Here is a 22719-nt window from a genome sequence, read left to right as displayed (position 1 = left end):
CTTCCTAGCGCACTTACCTCAATGAAGAAATCCACCAATCGCCAACTCCTAAACTGTTTTGAAAACTCCCATTTGATTACCTACAGCTAATATGGATTTCGCCAATTTCGATCCGTTGTTGATATCTTGGCATATCATTTTAATACTGTAGTTTTAACAGTATTACTCATAACTTTACTAGGATAAACTCCTGACTTCTATCCATTTTTGGCATATGCATATAACAAAATTAATATTGCTTCCGCCACATCGAACAAAGTAAGCTTTGTCTTTTGTTGCGGGCATTACTTTTCAGCAGTTTGCGAATCTATAAAAATCATATATCCGCATATATCCGTCATATCTTGGAACTTTTTCCACATCTGGAATGGTGTTCTCAATACCTATCTCAACCTCCTAGATCTTGTAAGATGTAGATCTTACAGAAATAATAGAAATATCTATTTAGCTAAAATAAATCCAGGAAGGGAGATGGAAAGGGAGTATTACGTTTTCAAATAGCAAGTATTAAAATTGGATATTTAGTTTGAAGAAACACTGGATTTGGGGATGGTAAAGTTATAGATGTATAAGTTAAATAGTGGCTAAATGGAAACAAGTAATGTCGAACAATATAAGAGAGCTAACAGGGACAGCAGACAGAAATGGGGAGGGGGTGCCATTTGAGAACAGGCGAGAAAGTGTTGCAGAGGGGAAGAACAATAGGACCGTGAAACTGGATTACAAAGCGTTTCTTTTCATCTAAGCCACTGTTAGGAAGTAAACAGGAAATGAGTGGACGTCCAGTGTTCGCGTCAAAAGAAAACGGCGTCAGGGTGGCTGATATTTTGGTAAGTTGGCCATATTTAGCAGACAAGGTGTGAACACGAAACGGAGTGTTTTGGAGGTGACCGGCAAACATGAAAAGGCCATACTGCCGTGTGAAAAAAAAAAAGAAGAAATTTCTAGAGAAGGGTTGGTTTGTGCGCTAGGGAGACAGCTGGGGTGAGCTGTTTTAGTAAATAGGAAGAATGGAAAATTAAACAGTATGGGGATTGGTCGGAGTCCTTGGGGGAGGCATTCCAAACTTGAGGGAAAAGGAAAAGCTCGGGGGTAGTAATTGAGCAAGTGCCCACTGTGTATCTGACTTCTCTGTGGTCTAAGGAGAAAAAGTCGTGAGTTGCGGGTTGAAGTGGAAGAAGTAGATTTTTTGGTGGTATGTCGGAGTTCACATCTCGTAGTAGCAAGATGAAGAAGAAAAAGAAAAAAAAAAAAAAACGCGAGAGAAAGAAAGCCTGGTCCGGCCTCGGAGGGCAGTGATAGGCAGTGAAGGCGGTAGTTAAGTTTAAGGTTAAGGTAAACGTGCAAGAAAGAAAGCCTGGTCCGGCATCGGAGGGCAGTGATAGGGTGATCGGCGTCCTTAAGAATGAAATCGCAAGATGTACCTCCGAAGTTTTGTCGTGTAAGACTACAGTTGTGTCTAGGGTCCGGCCAGTTGAGAAGTGGCCAGCTGTGCAGATATGTGAGCCAAGAAGAAAAAAAGCCTGGTCCGGCATCGGAAGGCAGTGTGCCTAAGAAATGGAAGAAAGCCTGTCCACCACTAAGGAGAGCAGAGTGCCCAAGAAATGGAAAAAAGCCTGTCTGCCACGAAGGAAGCCTTAACGCATGAAATTGGAAGTAGCGGCCATTTCGGAACGTAAGTCTGTTCCTGTTTTTTTAATGAAACCCGAACTCATGGACTTATAATCTAAACTCTGTAATAAATTGATTAATAGTTCTTTCTAACGACAATTAAATTTGAAATAGGCTAGTAGTAGTGGCATGTGATGCAAGAAAGCAAGTGTATGAGCTTATGCAGCATCAGCCAAAAAAAAAAAAAAAAAAAAATCACACCATTGCCTCCAAATGCCTGTCCAGTTTCTTCTTAAATTTACTCAACCTATCAACTTCCACAACGACAGATGGAAGTTTGTTCCAGCAATTAACCACCCGCTGGCTAAATGCAAATTTCCGCACATATATTCTACATCTGTCTTTTCTTAATTTGAATTTATGCCCCCTTAGGTTCGTAATCTGAACAAGTGGAAGGATCCCATCAGAATTCAGCGTGCTCAACCCATTCAAGGCCTTATATACCTCAATCAGATCCCCGCGCAGATGCCTAGTCTCCAGCCACTGCAATTTGCAGAACTTAAGCCTCTCTTGGTAAGAGGATCCCTTCATTCCCCTCACCAATCTTGTTGCCCTTCTCTGTACACGCTCAAGTAAATCTACATCCTTCCTAAAATGAGGCCTCCAGACCTGTACGCAGTACTCAAGGCGTGGCCTGACCATTGCCTCATACAGAGTGACAATCACCTCCTTTTCCCTGCTAGCAAAATTCCTATATATCATTGACAAAACCCCATGACCTGCCCTGGCAGCCTATCTGCATTGCTCAGAAAACTTCATATCTGACTGCACAATTACTCCCAGGTCTTTTTCATTTTCTACCACCTTAAGTGTAGTACCACACAGTTGGTACGTTTCTCTGGGGTTACTTCTACCCATATGCAGTACTTTGCATTTGTCAAGGTTAAACTTCAGTTGCTACTTCTTAGTCCATCTGCCCAAATTATCTAGATCCTGTTGCAGTAGCACACTGCCATTACTGTCATTAACAACCCTGCCAACCTTTGTATCATCTGCAAACTTCGACATTAAGCCTGATATACCTTCATCAATATCATTGATAAATATAAAATATAAAAAACAACAGTGGACCTAACACCGAACCCTGTGGGACTCCACTAATAACATTAGTCCACGAAGAGCAGTACCCATTGATTACCACCCTCTGTCTTCTCCCACTTAACCATCCTTTTATCCATTGTAGCAACTTACCCTTAATACCATTCTGCTCCAATTTGTACAATATTCTTCCATGCGCAACAGTGTCAAAAGCTTTCCTGAAATCCAAATATATGATATCAAAATTATTTTTTGCATCCAGTTCCTTTGTAACCACATCATAATATCCTATCAAATTTGTCAGACAAGACTTTCCCTTAACAAACCCATGCTGTGTCTGAATTATTGCTGCAGTCTTGTCTAGATGATCCTGAAATGCATCTTTAACCAGCTACTCTATTATTTTACCCGGAACAGAAGTTAAACTAACTGGTCTGTAATTACTCGTGTCACCCTGCGATCCCCCTTTGTGAATTGGGGATACATTTGCACATCTCCAGTCCGTGGGAACCTCCCCTGAGTCCAAGGATGCTCTCATAATTATGGCTAAGGGTTTGCTTAGTTGCTTTGCCGTCTCCTTTAATATAACTGGATAGATCCACTCCACCCCAGGTGCTTTTCTTATGTTTAACTTCAACAATTTCTCCTCCACTTTGCTTTCAGTTATTACAAAATCATTAAGTATCCTGCTACAATTTGATAACCTTCTGCCATTTTCAAAGCTTAATAATTCCTCATGTGTGAATGTAGATGCAAAATACTCATTCAGTTTGTTTGCTATCTGAGCAGGATCATCAAGTCGAACCATCGATGTCAAGTGGACCAATCAGATTCATCCCCTTCCTTTTAGAGTTTATATAAGTAAAGAAATCCTTGGTGTTTTTCTTAGCATCTTTTGCCAAGGATTTCTCGTAATCTGCCTTCGCCTGCCTAACCTCCTTTGTCACCTGATTACAGATTAGCTTATATCTGCCATAGGCTTCTGAGTCGCTTGATAATTTATATGCATCCCTCGCATTTTTCTTCTCTATTACGAGTCTCATTAGTTCATTAGATAACCATTTAGGCCTAAACCTTGAACAATATTTCTTAGTTACTGAGGTCGAGATAATTTGTTATGAATGTTAATGATTATGAAATAATGTAAGAGTGTACAGGGGTAATTAAAAAGAAAGTAATAGTATAAAGGAATTAGTAAAGAAATTATATTTATAGGGGTAGTTTACCATATGTATGGCGCACTATGGCCATAGATGTTGATGCGCGCCAAATAAATCCCCAACCAACCTATAGGGGTAGTACTGTAAGGACATGTTAACCTATATCATTAAATTAGGCCTGGTACTAAAACAAGATAACATACCAGATGAGGGGTAAAGAGAAAGAAATTTTATTAATAGAGAAACCTCATGAGGTATCCTCTTACATCCTCTTTATGATGTAAGAGGATATCAGATGTAATACACTTCATGTGTTAAAAGCTAAGAGACTTAACAAAGTAATAAGAGTTGAAATGAGTTTTACTGATGTTAGTGATAAAAATTAGTAATGGCAGAGAATCATGAAGTAATCACTGATGATTCATAATAAGTAGGATAACACTGATACAAACTGATGTTAATAATTTGTAAAATGAGCATAGTTGATGAGAGAGACTGTGGTATGGTTCATATATATGGAAATTTATATGCATATATGTAGTTTATTTTTATGCAAATGTTGTATATAATGTTCAATAAAGGTTTGTAAATTTTCGTAAATAAATGTGTGTCTAATGTTCTACTAACACCCGCTTTACACACCCTAGAATCTAGAATTTTCTGTGAACTGCAGTTAGATTTGCGTTTTGTTTGGTGGGATTGGGACTTCAGTAGGGTGGAAGTCAAAACACGATAACAGCAACAAAAACAAGCCAAGCCAAATAATATCCCCCCCCCCCCCCACAATCTATCCAAAGAGGGCAATCAAAATGACTCTTCTCTTACGAACTTTTTTTTGCTCTATACCCAGCCATACCCAGTTCAACTCCAAACTCACCGAATGAACTTTTACTCTTCCTCGTTTATGGCGAAGTACATCTGTTCTTTGCAATAACCTTTCTTCTTATATATTTCCCGAAAATTACAATATATAGAAGCTCATGTCCAATGTCAACAAGCATCTTCCATCTTCTGACACCTTAACCGTAGCACGGTGCTAGAGTGCTATGTTCTAGTACCTTTCATGTTTGTGGTCCCATTAAAAAATGGATAACAGTTGGAAAAAATACTAGATACCTTCTTTCTTTCTTCCGAATGGAGCCACATCTAAATACTCTATTTAATCATGAACCCTGATAAGGGAAAATAATGCACTAGAAAATATATTTAGACATATCTTTCCAGTTCGTAACCTCGAAACAAATGTTTTAAGATTGCGAACTGGAAAAAACAATTATTTAACGATAATTAGAACCAATCTCAATAAAATGATAAATGATTAATTAATAACAAATACAAGTCATTATTAATTAGAGATGTCAATCAACGCAGCGCTATTTTATATACATTAGTTGATATTTTTCATTCTTTTTATGTATATTTCTTAATCATTCATCTTTCTGCGATAGGAGGGAGAGAGAGAGAGAGAGAGAGAGAGAGAGAGAGAGAGAGAGAGAGAGAGAGAGATCTTCGTTAGTTAGCTGCTTTATCAGCAGTTTGTTGACGAACAAAACAACAAATAGAGAAATAGATTCACAGTAGCCCTAGCCTCTGGAGTACAAATATTTACTCTTCACAGAAAGGTGTATAAGTAGAAATGAAGGCTGATGATATTATAATTAAACTCTTGTCGCTGGAGTAGCGATATCAATTTTTAATCAAAAATGCAGCGATAACAATCATTTGACTGTCAAACACGCTCCCAATTTGAGTAATTACCTGAGAATGATCTCTGCTAGTTAAACGTTAAATTAAAGACAAGCATCGCCGCCGGCTAATCAAACCCTCATTAATCAGCAATAGAAATGCTTTCTGAAGACTCGTTGATTAAACTGATCCCTTAATTAATTTACTTTAATTAAGTACGCCTTGCACGACTTTACTAAGAAGCCGAAATTCGCAAATATTTACTTTCTTAGTTTCCACACTAATTATTTTCATTTTCCATTTTTTTCTTCTTAGTTTCGTTAGTTATTTTCATTTTTCATCTTTTCTCAGTTTCGTTAGTTATTTTCATTTTTCATTTGGCAAGTTATTTTCATTTTTATGCCATTAAAATTATCACTGCTATCCATCTCCCGTTCCGAATATTACTGATTACTGACAAATTATCCGCCAGATGGCAGCAGTACTTGCAGTGCTTGCCGTTCCGTTTTGATCAATGAACAACTCACTGATGTCATTCATTTTGTTCATAACCATTTTTATTAGTGCACCCCTTGTTTTAGTGATTGAAAAAGGACACCACAGAGTAATTTTATTATTGCATGCAATGCAAATATGGTGACAAGAGTACAAAAATCTTTTTAAAAAAACTTGATTTTGCCAGGAAGAATATAGATATTATAAATCCATTTTCTCTGCATTAATTATCTATTTATTTAAGATTAGGCAATGACATATTCAAAATATTAGGGACTGGCAAATAACTATTGAAAATGCAATAAATAAGCGCTGCGCATTTATATATTATTGGTTCGATAATCAGATAACATTCTGGACATTCTAATAGATTTATAATCGTATATTAAATATTCTACCACATATTTATTATGTTGTTTGATACATACTATATCCTTCAGGAGATGACTACAAATCATCTTTTAACCAATGAAAGCCACTCCGACAAATCTGACGTAAATACAGCGTTTGTCACCAGATGGCATTGCATCGAAAGAAACAAACCGTCGCTTGCAGTTTTGGGCTTTGAATATCTGCAGTCAGCCGACCGGAGAGAGAAAAGTGAACACACCGTCAGCATCCGATCTATGCCGTCAAACTTACGAGAGCACACTTAAGCGTACATCCATTTGTCGGAGCAGTGATTCAGTTGTGTGCACGCGTTATGCACCTGTCGTCGTGTGTGTAACAGTTTTTCCTCAAGACCACGCTGCGTGCATTGCCACCGCTTAGGGATTGTCCTGCTGTTATGTGAAGACTTTATAAAGAACCACCAACAGAGCTGGCTACAATGGTGGCTGGCCATTCTCTTGCAGCGTTCATAACCGGCTGGTTACTATGGGCTCGCCACCACCGTGCGGACGCCCGGCCGTCGCCAGGAGACGATACGAGCATTCCGCCATTGGTTTCTACCACAGTAGCAGCCAGTGAGTAAAACATGCATTCCTATCACGACACTTTGTTTGTAAGATATTTATCTCCTTGTTACGTCATCGGGATGGCATAGTAAGATTGTTTAAATGTAAACTTAATTATGATAGCAGTTGTCTTTTTCTTTTAATCAAAAATGGAAAGATTAATCAAGCCGTGCATCTAATATTCCCAATCCTTTGGTTTCGCTTTCGCTTTTTTATTCCTCTTTATAGTTTTGTTATCCTCTCCAGCTGAGTAAGAAGTCATGTCTATTTGGCTTCCATTTCCGCTTCAATCTGCTGAAGTTAGCTTGAGTAGATTGGTAATCAGATAACAAAATGATTTCGATTACTCCACTTGCTTACCTTACTGGATAAACAGAGTTACTTAGAATGTTAAAGTAACATAGATTTACATAAGATGCTTTAAATGGTTGCGCTGGAATTCTGATCCACATGGGTTTTAATGGAAATTTATCACGAAATCTTGAAGTTATTTTTGCAGGTACTGGTATTTGTGTAAGGCTACGGTAGTTCAAAGCTAAATGCGTGGTCGTTCTAGATTGCTGAGCGGAGGGTATAGTGGTCCGATTCTTTCTACTGTCTTAGCGATTATAGTAATGGATCACCAAAAACAGGACAATCTTAATGAAAATTTTTAGCTTTTAACCGTCAGTAAGGAAGAAAATTTAAGCGTGCTGTCATCAAGTGCTTAACTTCCCTTCATTTTCGAGCTGCCTCCTGGTGGTATTTTCCTGAATTTATCTTTATTTTTCAATTTTCTTTTCGGGTTGAGTTCACTACAATCGAAACAGTATTTTTAATTATGTTCTCGTTTATACTCCGGCACGACCAGCAGGTCAGTGGATTTACAATAAATAAATAAATCAATACAAACGTTAATCGTATTTAGCAGTCACGGGCTTGAACTACGGTCCACTCAAAGAGCGTGTGCTACTGCACTCGGGCCCCTGACCACTCGGCTACCTCAGGCCTTAAGGAACAGATGATATAGAATGTTGAACCTTCGGTGAGGATGGAACAGTGGTTTACAAGACTAGTGCTGTGACCACTGAGCTACGAAGGCTGTATCTTCTCTTCATTTCTTCGTAGCCCATCCTTTTATCTTCCACCCGTCATCTGTTTGTTGTATATTTTTACATTTGTCTCTTTGTGCTTTTTCTATCATCATTGTTGTTAAAAATATTTAGGTGTTTTGCATTCATATGTTACAACAGACAAGATAACAGAGATTTTAAAAAAATGTTTATACTCTGGTACAACCACAGAGGATCAGAAGACTATTTCAATTTACAACTTACTGATAATAGCATTTAGTGGCGTCTTCTCACTACAGTGTCGGGAAACATTGGAATGCTCAGCAGTCCAAAGACAGACTGATTCTGTGCATCCATTACTGTTTTACTTTTAATATCCATCCTCTTTGCGAACATAGTGGCGTTGTCATTTGACACTAGTTTGGAGAAACCTGTGTTTAAATCCCTTCGGCAGCTGAAAGAATTTATTATATAAACGCCTTTTCATTGAGAACATTAATTGGTTGATTTCCGAAGAAGGGCGTAAATAACTCCAGGAACATTTTCCCCAGTGAGGTATTTTGAGTTTGTTGTCCCGTTAAACACGAAAACTGACCTTGAACATAGGTTTCTGCAGCATAACACAGTGACCGATGCAACAGCAACCAGTCGTAGGAATATACAGTAATATAGTACAGTATATAGAATATATAGCTCTCCAATCTTGCAACCACCAGTTAAGGCTAGATATAAATATTACTATTTCAGGTTATCTCCGATTTGATAGATTTTTCCATCTGGCTGGCATTTTCATTCATCCAGTTTCATAACCCTTATCCCTTTATCGATCATAACCATTCCCCTAATCATAATAACTTCTACGAGATCAATGATCTGCAAAATGGAAAAATAAGTGTGCTGCCACTTACTCTCTGCAATCATTGACATACATTCGCTGAAACCATGCTCTCCGTTCATAACTTTGGATATGTAGAGTTGAGTACAGCGAACTTTTTCAGTCCACTTTTGTTAGTCTAAATATCGATCTATTTACTGGAATTGTTTTCACTGTTTACATAAATACTAATCAGATGCCCTCGCAGGTATCAAAGTGGTTATAATCACTGTCCTCCCACACAGCGTGTTTTCGAAGGCCTGAGTTTTCGACGCCTGTCAACGACGCGAGGAATTTTTATGGACATTTTTATACAGCGTGGCTGAGTTAGTTGGACTCGGACAAGGGTTGCATAGTTTTTTCCTTCTGGAAACACTCGGATTTTTCGACTAGCAAACCGACTGACGAATAGACGCAATTACAGACACAGTATACTAACACCTCAGCACTATATCTGTTTGGAACTTAATGCATATCTAAAATAAACAAAAAAGGCATAATTAGAGAAGAATATGCGCCAATATCATGATTACACTGATTGTAAATAAGGAGAACGCAAATTTTCGCTTAGCTTACTTATAGGAACATCTAAATGTCCTTTTCCTTAATTCATGCAATACTTAAGAGAAAGATCTCGCAATTCTTTTGGCTATTTTCATCATATCACTTTTCCAGAATTTTGATCATAATCTTTCTTCTTATTATTATAACTAGTGAATGAGACTATTTTTCCATTTACAGAAATGAAAAATACTCTCACTCACTCCCTGATCTTGCAATGATTACGCTTTGTTAGTTTGTTTAACTAGGAAATTGAATGAAAAATCAATAATAAATTCAACGAAATTAAAAAAAAAAATGTTTAACTGAGTGAAGGAGCTGATATGAAATGTATCGCAATATACAAAATATTATGTCAACAATTCGGTTTAAAAAACATCACAGTCAATTTGAAGAATGGCATTAATGTAGCGCATGGCCTTAGCTTATTGCAGTACATACCACACACAGCAGGCATTATCGTTCATTAAAATGAATGCGAAACTAAAGGGCTACGAGGTTCGAGGAGCTCATCCCGACAACCGCGACAGTTTAAAATTGGTGATAAAGATATGGACTCTTCCAAACTACCAATTTCATAGCTCTTTCATAATATTAAACAGGTTACAGCGATTTTCCCGTTTTGTTCGAATGAAAGTCTCGAGAATCAATATATAGACTGAAAATTTATTTGCAAATGAATGAAGTTTCGGTCTGCAAACTGGATTAGGTGTTGTTGGGGTCAGTTTACCGCTCTTATTTGCTCTGGAAAAGGACATATCGAACTCCAGATTACCCGCTATAAAGACCCCTTTCTGGAAACATTCTGTATGCAGCCTGTTTCGAAGAAGAATGAGAAGAAACTTCATGTAGCAGCAGTAAATTCCAGCCCTATATGTGCTGTTATAAACCGTTTTTATAGGACAATTGTATCGAACATCATATGGAAGCAGAAGTCGAAAGGATATGCGCAAGTTTAATCATGAAGCGATTGATCCAGTATTTTGAGAGATAGGAAAGAGAAATATCAAACGTTTGATCTTTTATTCAGGTCCAGGATTAAAAAATCACTCAGTAGAGGAGAAAATTTCAGTGTGATCATCATGATCAAGACACTGGACGATTTTCACTGATGAACTGTGGCGCACAAATGAGCTATGGACCACAAAAGTCAATGCTTATCAACGTTTACAATGATAGTGTGCTCGCGGAAACTGGAAACTGAAATTCTTCAATCAGAATTTGGGTCTCGAATGTCCACATTACACGTACCGTAGAACGTCGGTTATCCGGAGTAATTTGAAAGGCTGATCGTTCTTCTTTTTTTTTTTTTATTAATGGTAGTACAGTAAACTCCGGTTATAGTGATCAAGTTTGCAAATTGAACTTTGATTATAACAAGCAAAAGGTCGAGTTTACTACCTGTTTATAACAATTCTACAAACAAAAAAACCCAATAAACCGAAAACCGCAAATTGTTTTATGGTTGCGATCTCTAGAATTCTATGTGACCTTCAGAAATGTGCTTTGGAAAAATATTACAGAGCCTACTGGGTTTTCTCAGAAAACCATGAGTGAATTTCAGATTAGTTTAGCTCAAATTCGGTAAGAATAATATCGGCCCGAAACTGTGCGATTTATTATTTTTCTCAATATTTTACGATAAAATGTGAACGAAAACGAAACGCGTAGTTTTAACATTGCAACAAAATAACGGAAATTATTAATAGAATTAGAAAAGGTGAAAATTTAGGAAATTTCTCCAAAGAGTTTAATTTACGACATCAAGAAAAATTCCAATTTACGACACCAAGAAAAATTCCAATGCTACAACAGAATTTGTGTCGATTATGGATAGTGAAGGAAGTTGATTATGGATCATGGATCTTGCAAGAAAAATTTATGGTAATTTATGAGCAAATTAACATAGGTAATTTATGAGCATAATACAACGTTGTTCTCGAGTAACCTTAATATGATTTTTTTTGTCCCACTTGATATCGTAGACAATGCTGCACTTTCTACACTGATGGAATTTTACGGTGGAGTTAAACATGTTTCAGCAGGAGTATGCTTCATGGTATAAAGCGCAGAATGCTATAATTGGGATAGCCGCCTAAGAACAGCAGTCTTAATTCTAGTGGGCATCTGTAGGACGAATTGGAAAGCAGGTACGAAATCGCATACGGAAGCCAACTACACAAACTGCATTAAAATTTATTTATTTATTTAATAAATTTGAGATCATCGTCTCACCCTTTGAACAGCAAGGTGCTAGCAGGGTTTACATCAGTCACAGTTCAATTATCAGTTATAATAATCAGGTATAAACTCTAAAGGTATACAGACAGCGTAAACCAGTAATAAAATAGTAGATTTGGTATGAATTTATAAACATATTGAGAGTAAATAAAATAAAAATAAATAAATATAAAACATGAGTAAATTAAGATAACTAATATACAAACAAAATAAATAAACTAATATACGAACAAAAAAAAAAAATAACGGAACCGCATTTATTGGGGAAAAGTCTGTTAACTGTGGTCCACTCAAAACCCACAGGAAGTGATCAGCATATCCCATTAAAAAAACCCAGTTCTTCGTAGATTTTCTACGAGAGGAATGGCAAAATATATCCAAAGACCGGCCTATACTACATTAAAATTATTTTTAATTGCTTACATGAATACCCTGTTGTCGCACTCCATTTGATAACGTAGTGTATTTGTAGTAGCAAGCTCTAAGAAGAAATCCTTTTGACTCTAGCATAAAACTGAGCGACTTAGTCAATGCATACTGATAAAAACACAGTAGAAAGATATTCTAACATGAATCATTTTGTTTTCAACAAAGCTAATGACGAACTCAGCCAAAAAAAAAAGGTACCATTATACGAACTCAATGAATTCAAAATTCTTAAAGTATTCGACAGTAGCAATACGTGGAATTTACAACTCCGAAATATATTTATAGACGCACTTGGTGAAGCAATATCATCTGTTGCTAATGTTCACAGTACCTGAACTAGGTTTTCTTATGCTTCTCTCTCTCTTTATAGCATTGTATCGATCTAATGAGTCATCCCATGAGATGTTCTTTCAAAGTTATACAGAGCTAGTAGCTCTTGGTACTAATAATCATGATGGCTATTACACAACCGTTCATTACATTTCGCTTCGAATATTGGAGAAGACAGGTGATTTTCATTCTTGCCAATGCATGTTTTCTTTTTCTCATTGCTAATGGATTTCGTGTGTGTGTGTGTGTGTGTGTGTGTGTGTGTGTGTGTGTGTGTGTGTGTGTGTGTGTGTGTGTGTGTGTGTGTGTGTGTGTGTCTATAAAACGATAACCAGCTGGAGTTGTGAACATTAAAATCAACAAGGAAAATTACCTCATTGTTAGGAAACTTCTACTGGAGAAACTCAAGTTTCAAAGAGAGGAAGTCAAAGAATTCAAAGTGATTAGTGGAGTTGGGAAAACTATAGACAACAGATGAACTTGACAGAATGTGGTAGAGAGATTTTTAGCTAGGAGATTCTAAATTACTAAGTCGCTGACAGGGAAGATCAGAGCAGACGCATGCAAAAGTACCACCTCTGAAGCGAAAGGAATCATACAGCAAATAATTCGGGCGACTGAGACGAGCAGTGGTTGAATCAACCAATAACTGGGATTCTCTCAGAAAAAGTATATGGGGCGTTTTGCAGACTGTAAGTGAAAAGGGTCATCACTGAGATTAGAACTTTGACCATGTACATTTCTGAATGAACCAGGAAGTGTTCGGGAGGTTTAGATCTTTTTGCAGCTGTCTGTTCTATTAATTTGACAAATCATGATGTATTTAGTTGTAATAAAAGGTGGGGAGGGGAGGACATTGTATACGAAGTAATTAAAAAAAATTACACATGGCAATAATACACCCAGGTACTTGACATAATGTGGTCTCGATAATGCCCCCCCCCCCCCCTCCCGCATACACAATACTCGGACTCCCTCCAGTCAATATCTGGCAGAGTAGAAGTAGCGAGATTATTACACTAGCTGATTTGGAAGCTCTTGGAGCGTTACCAATAGGTTTGGTCAAGTGGACTATCAGCGGTCGGCCTGCGAATACCGTTTTAGAGCTGTACTATTGAAATGTAAGGAAGACTGGATCTTGCCATGATGTTCATCATAACTTCAAAGACATCAATCATTCTACATCAGGCCTGGGCAAACTTTTTGGCTGAAGGGCCACATTAGGAATTCAAAAAGAAGGCGGGCCTCACGTAAAATACTATTTTTAGATATATATTATTTGTTATCATGAAGAAGAAATATAACATAAAAAAATTATTCTCTAACAACCAAGAATTTAATGAGATGAATGGAACTGTTTTACATCTTTTAACGTTTTTTTTTAAATTTCGGGTGTTAATTTTGTAGTTGAGATTCTTAAAACTGCTTGTAAATATTCATCGGTGATGCTTGATCGTAAAGAATTTTTATTTAGATTCATGATGGAAAATGATTGTTCACATATGTAGATTGATCCAAAAATAACCAACATTTTTCGGGCAAAATCTTTGTAAGTTCGTCGAATTTGTCAGAATTAAGAGTATTGTAAAATTTACAGATTTCCTCACGACGGTGCAATTCCCTTAAATCGGTATCACACTGCAGATCTATAATCTGAAGCTGTAGTTCACTCGGTGCACTATCAATTTCTATTGAAAATGGGTCGCGCAATATTGTCAAACTTGTCTCAATTTTTCGGAAGTCGCCAAATCTTCGTGAAAAGTCGTCATTCAAAGCGTTGATAATTTCACAATATTTTTCAAATTTATTTTCTGGACTCTTCAGCAACTTCATGATTGGAAAGTGGTCTACCTTGTTAATCAATAAATGTCGAAGGAACAACTGGAGTTTTAATTGAAATCCATTCAAACTTTTTACCATATCATGGGTGTATAAATTTTTCCCTTGTAACACGGTGTTGAAAGTATTTAAGTGTGTCATGATGTTCAGGGTAAACGCAAAATCACAAATCCAGTTATTATCAGTTAATTCGGGAAAGTCCATAATATTTTTCAGTTTTAAAAATAGAATGATGTCATCTTTAAGATCCCATACTCGCCGAAGAACTTTTCCTAAGCTAAGCCATCGAATTTGGCTATGATAAGGAATATCTGTGTACTCGGATTCAATATCTTGAAGAAAATTAACGAATTGTCTGTGTTTCAGGCCCCGCGATTTACTAGTTTAGTAATACAAGATGTGACATGTTCAACTTTTAACACATTTTTACATAATACTTGTCGATGTATAATACAATGAATTGTAATTAAATTATAATCAGGATAATTTTCACAAATTTTATCCTGAATTTTCTTTAACGCTCCAACATTTTTAACTGTCGAACTTGGTGCTCCGTCAGTTGTCGCTTACCATTTTGTTCCATTGTAAATTATATCTTGTTAAGCATTTTTCGAATATATCAGCTCCCGTTGTTTGGTCTTTAAGAGATTGCATTGAAAGCAGCTCTTCAATAATTTCAAAATTAGAGGTACAACCACGTATGAAAATTAATAACTGCGCAGTATTCTTTTGGTCGTTACTTTCGTCGAGAGCTATCGAGTACCATGTTATGGATTCTACTGATAATAATTGCTCATTCAAATTTGTATCGATACATTCAATTCTTCTTACTACTGTTCGCCGAGATAAACTTATATTCTCAAATTTGTGTTTAATGTCAGGACATATAATTCCACAAGCTTCAGTTATACATTCTTTAATATAGTCTCCATCAGAAAAAAAGCTCGTTGATTTTTGCAATTATATGAGAAATAACAAAACTTGCCTCTACAGTAGCCTCTTGTTCCTTAGTTAGCCGCGTAAACACATTTTGTTGTCTAGATAAATTTTGAATCAATCCATCAGCAGTTTTCTTTCTCGCTTCCGGAGTTAAATTGGCACCATATTCGGAATGTTTAGTAGTGAAATGTCTTTTAATATTGTACTCTTTCAACACTGAGACACTCTCCAGGCAGATGAGACAAATAGTCTCGTTATTTATGTTAGCAAAAAATATTTTGTGTTCCACTCTTCATTGAAGACACGATGCTCTTGTTGAATTTTTCGTTTTTTATTCATTTTTAAAAGGGTGTAAATATTATTTTTATCGCTACTGGCACCAAGATAATAACCGAAGATAACTAACTGCGGGATGACCGTCAGAGAAAACAGATTGGAACTGCGGCCGGTCAGCAGTCCTATCCTATTACTCCGCCACCACAGCAAAGTCGGTGTCGTCATCACCGGGTGTCTGTTACCGTAGTTTCGAGCGGTTAGTTTATAATCGCAAATTATATAGTTATAAAAGCGCCCGTTGGCTCGCTCCGGTTCGCGCACAATTTCAAATTCTATCCCAATTTGAACGATACAGAGATGATAAAACAATTTACAAGTCGACAAATTCTATAATGTATTACATATACAAATTTATTTTTCAAAAAGTCGTCGCAAAAGGCATAAAATTAGTAAACTTTTTTAGAAAATACAATTAAAGCTCGCGGGCCGCATGCGCCCCGGGGGCCATAGTTTGCCCAGGCCTGTTCTGCATGATGGAAGAGATGAGGGATTGCCGGAGCTTTGCTCTGGAGACTGAACTTGGGATCCACCACTTCAAAGTGGTTGCATCGTACTGGTTGATGAGTCATCTACCATATAGTTTAGCCTGGTAACACAGAGGGAAGGTATTCCTCCGTGTGGTGTGGGAGCCACACCTCGACCCTTGCTTACGTTGGTTCGCTTCTGGGTGGTATGCTAGGTACCGCACTTCAGGACTTGCACATGGGGATTATTCCCAGGGTAACAAACAGTCTTTCCATGATGAAGGTGCAAGCAGAGGATTTGGCGGTCGCAGACCAAACGCACTTCGCCGAAATTAAGCCCACTTCACTTGAGTGTCACACAAATATCAGTTCCATCAGCGTTTTAGACTCCCAGATAGTAAGCCCAGCTTGGCATACCTGAGAGAATATCTATGACAGCCTCAAGGACCAGCGTGCTATCATTAGCAAAACTATGGATAGGATTCCAATTCAGTGGAAGAAAGTCGTTAATATACAGGGAAAAGATTGGGGTAATGAACTGAACCTTGGGGAATACGGGCATTAGTGGAGACGTCAAAAAGCAAAGCAGAATGTCATCTACCATCCCTCACAGTGAGCGTTCAGAGAGAAAATTGGATAACCATTTGCAAAAAAAAGTTGTGACATATTTAGAAAGCTTTTATGCCAAACACGATCAAAAAGGCTCAGAAATGTAAAGGGGGAACTGCATGAGTTTCACCAAATTTTCCCATTCACTTTGTTCAAAGATGAGTAGCATATTCCAATATATAAATAAATTTTCTCTTTATACTTCAGGACGACCATACGGTCAGAGGAGTTCGCAAGATCTAAAGAATACAAGAAACAAAACCGTATTTAAAAGTCACGGGCTTGAATCCCGGTCACTCAGCTACGACCAGTGGATCGATATTGTTGGAATCCATATTAGACATTGATTAGATGGAAAGTTTCGAGATAGCTTAAGAACTGGCAACTGATAGCTTACTCCATTACGTTGGAAAGAGCAGAGGGAAGCACATCAAGGCGACAATTATAAGTGAGGATGTGTCACCATTTTTCGGAACTGACTGGATATGAGCAAATTTACAAGTAGAATGAATTTATTTGGATTACCGAGGCAGGAGAAAGCAGAACCTATTTGGTACGAAAACTTCTACTTAACGTACCCGTAAATAAATTAATTTGCGCAGAAGTTTGTGAATATTTCTGGTGCACTTTTGTTCGTAAAATGTATTATGAACTTAAATATTAAGTCTGGTATCTAATAAACCGGAAGAAAATTGATTCCAAGTAATAATGCGGTGTGGGATTAACAACTGCTACAATTGAATGAATATTGCGCTCTCTTTAACATCCAGGAATAAAAAAAAAATCGTCATATTAGGGCCACCAGAGAATAATATACAGATGTGTATTATGACCATAAACTGCGTTCGTTCTCTGGTCCGTTTGCTTGTTTTACTGGAAAAGAACCCGAATTTCCAGAGGAAGAGGAGGAATTTTGCTAACATCGCCTGAGATCGAATAACTTAGCCACGGAATGAAAAATGTCCATAATGCGCAAATTCAATTTTGAACTATATCAGGAAGTTTCTTTACTATTTCAGGAAATTATGTTTAATTCATACAGAGGTGCTGGCCTACTTTGGACCCAACAATCACAACATAATCAAACAGGCCAACGCGTATGACAAATGAGCACCGGAGTTCGATTACATGCCAAAAACTTCTGAGTTTGTTTATATTTTGCTATATTTCCAAAAAAAAATCTTTTTTCCACGTTATAAATATTTCGGTATTGATTATTAGCTTTTATTTTTAAAATACTTAGACTGCTAAAAAAAATTCGAACCGAGAAGGGTATGAAATGATTATGCCTATATTTTCTAGCCATAATCCATAGAGAGTGGATTATGGCTAGAAAAAAAAAAAAAAGATAATAATAATAATAAAAAGAACGCTTTTAAATTCATGAAAATGCAGTTTTCCTTGAAGTATTTCTAGTATGCATTTATGTTCGCTATAAAATTCTTTTTCCAGTGTGGGATCAACAATTACTGTATTTGAGTGAAAATTGCTCTCACTTGCATATAATCCATTTTCATATTATAAGAAATCGAATAAGATAATTCACTTACAGCCAAGTTACTTCATTGATAATTACTGTTATGAAGTTCATTACAGAGAAGTTTTGGAAAATTTCTAAGCAACGCACAATCATCTTCGGTAGCGGTAGAAATTTAAGTGAAGTGGCAAACTAATTAATTTTCCTTAAAAGCACAGCAGTCATTTCCAGTCATATGAAATATTAACTGGGAAGTTTATTAAATTCTTGGCCTGTTTAAAAATCTCTGGAATGTTCGTAAATCATAATTTAAGTGCGACTCATATAAACATCACTATGGCATTGATTGCTTTCATAAGAGGATATGAGTTCTCATTTTTCAGACACTTATTTTGTGGAATCAATTAAACACAGCCGCAATTAAATAAACCAAACACATTTTACGAAAAGAGAAAACAAAAATCTGTGAACATATTACATGCAGTAAATATTGAAGTTTGAAATGTTTTGTATGATGTTCAGTTAAGCGATTTACAATCAGCGACAGCGCATAAATTTTGGGTGTCAACCGACACCCAAAATTTATGCGCTGCCTAACTGTGCCTATCTGTTTACTTCATCAGAATAAGGTCCATCAGTGTAAATTAAGGCAATGAAGCTCGTTCACAAATCTCTTTCTCTAATTACCTATCTCATAGCGACTGGTAATTACAACTGCTGAATACTAAATTTACTTGTAGGCACTTATATAAGGATTAGAGACAGTTTTTGTCTATCACACAATGTGTTCCAGTCGATAATCCAACTTTATCATGGAGGTACTGCCATAACAAACGTTGGCTATTAAGTAGTTTTTCTAATATACATATATACCGCGCCACTTTGTCATTGTGTGCTGAACTGTGTCGCTGTTTCTGAACTGCATTAAGTGGATTTGGGTTTTTTTTTTTTTTTTTGTAAATTTAACTTCAGTGCAGAAAGTTTTCTGCAGATGCCACCTGGCGTTTTTCCAACTTGACTTCTAAATGTCAGGCTTCATTTTCCATGGATTTTTGCCAGGGACAATAGAAGATATTTCAGCTTCGAAAGTCTACGGGTTATTAATATTTATCATGGAATCATGTGAACAAGTAGACATAAGAAGTCCACAAGCGTGATGTGTATATGATGTACAAGATCAAATGTACGAATGAGGTAGTGAGTGAGTAAAAGTATAATGCAAAATTGGCTTGAGACGTCGGAGAACATCACAGAGAAACACATCTACTGTCTCCGTCTATTCAGATTTCGTTTTTATTTCACCAGTGCTTAGACTTGAACCGAAATACAGGATATATAAGTGACTTGACTGTGTGCGCGTGTGTAAGAGAGAGAGAGAGATGAAGTAAACGGATAGACACAGACGTGAGGGAAGGCAGAACAAGATGGATGAACCAGGAGCTGAAGTGAGATAGTAAGCAGTTCTATAATGAAGGCTGGAGAGGGGCAAAGAACGCACAGATAAAAAAGTACGAAATAGATGGGACAGCAGGCAGATAAAACAATCTGCTTTATCCACCTTCCTATATTGTTTAGGAGTTTCTAGCTAAGAAACAGAAATAAACTATTCTTTTTATACCAAGACTACAAGAGAACATCTGAAAACAGAATCTCTCTTCAAAACGAAAGGAATTGTTTACCTTTTTGCTGAAATGGATTTGTATAAAACGACGAATTTTAGTCTATCCATATATCAATTTAAAACACTCTTAGAAAATAAAAACATCAGCATAAATTTGTACGCACCATGTAGCATGAGAATCAGTTCACATCAGCATTTTATGCTGTAAGGATATATCAATTTATATATTTCTTCAATATATAATTGATGTACCCTCGCGGTAGCACAGTGGATATAACCACCCGTCCTTCCCATCCCGGGTACCAATCCCATCAATGATGCAGGGAATTTTTCTGTGCTTTTTTCACAAATGGCTGAGTCAGTCGGTCTCAGACAAGGGTTAAACGGTATTTTCTTCCGGAAACCCGAGTTTTTCGTTCAGCAAACAAACAAATCGACCACAGAGCCGCTGATGCGCTTAAAACCCTACAACAACAACAACAACAACTAATACCCTACATAGCAAGCTCTTCGAACACCGGATTATTATCCCATAACAATTCTACCCACTAGTAGGTTGGCCAAAGTAATCTTCTGGCCCAAGCTTTTGACAATATAGTGTACATTACATGGCCAAAAATATAAGATCTTGGTGAGATCGCACCTAAAAAGACCACTTCTAGAGAGGCTTCAAAGACGGGTGACCAAATGAATTAGAAGGACTAATTAATGTCCATATGAAAAACGAATTAGAAAGTTCAGACTGGACAGCTTGGAAACTAGGTATCTTAGGGGTGATGTGATTGAGGTCTATAAGGTATTATATAGGTAAGTTCCCATTAGTAGGTTAGCCAAAAAACAGGGAGGAGGAGAGAAATATAAAAAAATTAGGGATTAACAGGAAACTAGATCTTATTAATTTTAACTTTGGGCAGCGTGTTGTAGAACGTTCTAGTAAATCACCACATAACGTGACCGAGGTGACAAGTTTAAGTGTAAGGCTAAATGGATTCTCGCTTTATGGTGATGATAAAAGTATGAATTATTATTATTGTTATTATTATTTCTCCCTGATGGGGGTTCCACCCCGTGGCGGGTACTGCTACCAAGTGGACAGGGTGGTTGTTATGTCAAGCTGTTATTATTGTTGGTCGGGGAACTGACTATCTTACAGGTGTTCAGGATTGTGACTTTCTGGAGATTCTTGTTCCACACCTAGTATACCACATCTTTTCTTGTATGACAGATCTCGTTGACTTCCTGCCTTAGATCTGTATACTTCCTAATCTTTTCTTCATAGGTTTTCTGGAGGTTTCTGGTATTGGGCACCGCTATTTCTTGTCGACGAGGGTTATGCCCGGTCTGTTGCGAGATTGTCTTGTTTGTTATTATGACGCGCGCCCAGTAAATCTTGTGGGTTCTCTAGTACGCAGTACGCGACACCAGTAAAGCCTGGATATGGGGTCTCTAGTACGCAATACGCGCTCCCAGTAAAGCCTGGATATGGGGTCTCTAGTATGCCCTGGGATTCTTACTTTTAACACAGTACACTTTCTTTGAGCAACTGCTATTTCCCTACTAATTTCTGATGTATTCAAATTATCCCAGCGAGCTGGTCGGGTCTGTGCGTGTACTCTGTCTGATTGATCAGCCAGAATCCCACGGTGAAGTGTTGGATCGTTTATGAGGCCGGGTGGCATTCTCGACATATTTTCGGGTGTTGATTACCTGGTTTTCGATGGCAGGCATGAATTCTTCATCTTGGTGAAGAGCGTCCCATTCGTGAGCCATGCACTGTAAGCCATTTTATCCATGTGGTGTTCATGGAAGTCACTGGAATGTCTTCTTTGTCTATCTTTCTAGCTTTATTCGTTTAGTCTGGGCGGGATGTGTCTCCTCGCTTAGGTTGAGTGGGCTATGTTTTTCTGGAAGTAATCTTTCCGGTTTTCAAAAACTTCCTTCTGTTGCTCGATGAGGTCTACCAAGCCCCCTTCCATCTTCTTTCCGAGCTATGGCCAATCTCTCCACGGCGACGTTAGGGTATTGATGGCTCTTGATCATCTCTGTACCCTTGTGTTTCTCATGCTCTCCTCCAACTCGGTGTTAGTCCATTCTATGGTCCCGAAGGTGTATGTTACCACTGGGACTGCATAGGTGTTTGTGGTTTTAACTGTTAACTCCATACGTGTTAAAAATTGTTCAATGGAGACAAAAAATGTATTACTCATTAAAGAAAGCTCTAACTATTAAAAATTTATCTGAAAACAGTTTCTGTCTTTTCTTTTAGTCCAATAATCTGCCAAAAACAACAGAGCGTTTTTTTATTGTGAAAGTCGCTCGAACAAGTGCTAGAAAAAAATTTCACTTTGCTTTTTCTCTGCCTCTCATATTTTCTAATCAAGGTCATATTGTAATAACAATAGCTTATAATATCGAGACAGTATTGTACTGTCTCGATTAGTATTGGAAAGCAAAAAGAAAGTTAAAATTGCTGCGTACAAAACCAAATGCAACTATTGCATGCAAAAAATAAAAGCAATGTAGCGAGAGTGATTTGGAAGAGAATTTATTGTTGCAAAAATCAATGAGACAAGAACTTCTATTTTATATATTCTGGTGGGATGGAACACGACAAACAAGCACGCACGCAGAGCCCTGTGAACTCTCATAAATCCAACTATACCTGTTTCAAAACTTAAGCAACACATCTATTTTGTAACATATTTACTACATATACTATATTGCTAAAAGTAACTGGACACCAGCATGATTCGAAGGTTGCATCAATATATTGATTCATTATTTAAAACGTTTCAGCTTACCTTTGGCCTAATATTGTATTCTCATCGATAGAACACCGAACCAATATTTGATAATATACTGGTGTGCAAAACTTAAGGACCAGTCAAGTTTTCACCTGTAGCTTCTCATAGGAGTGGCCTGGATATGGGAAAAGCCTACC

The 22719-nt window shown here is 37.3% G+C and overlaps 1 protein-coding gene across 1 annotated transcript in view; it reads left to right on the top strand.

Moving 5' to 3' along the window:
* The first annotated feature begins 6651 nt into the window (after positions 1 to 6651).
* The window catches only part of LOC150075236 (uncharacterized), a 442257-nt gene continuing 426189 nt past the window's right edge, over positions 6652 to 22719 (top strand). The window contains exon 1 of the mRNA XM_090388815.1: positions 6652 to 7015. Coding sequence (XP_090244941.1) covers positions 6880 to 7015 — 136 coding nt within the window. The 5' untranslated portion in view covers positions 6652 to 6879. The remainder of the gene's footprint in view (positions 7016 to 22719) is intronic.

The sequence above is a fragment of the Mastigoproctus giganteus genome, chromosome 14 (assembly GCF_048544385.1).
Source record: "Mastigoproctus giganteus isolate SK-2022 chromosome 14, ASM4854438v1, whole genome shotgun sequence".
NCBI lineage: Eukaryota > Metazoa > Arthropoda > Arachnida > Uropygi > Thelyphonidae > Mastigoproctus > Mastigoproctus giganteus.
This window is presented reverse-complemented; position numbering and strand designations above follow the sequence as displayed.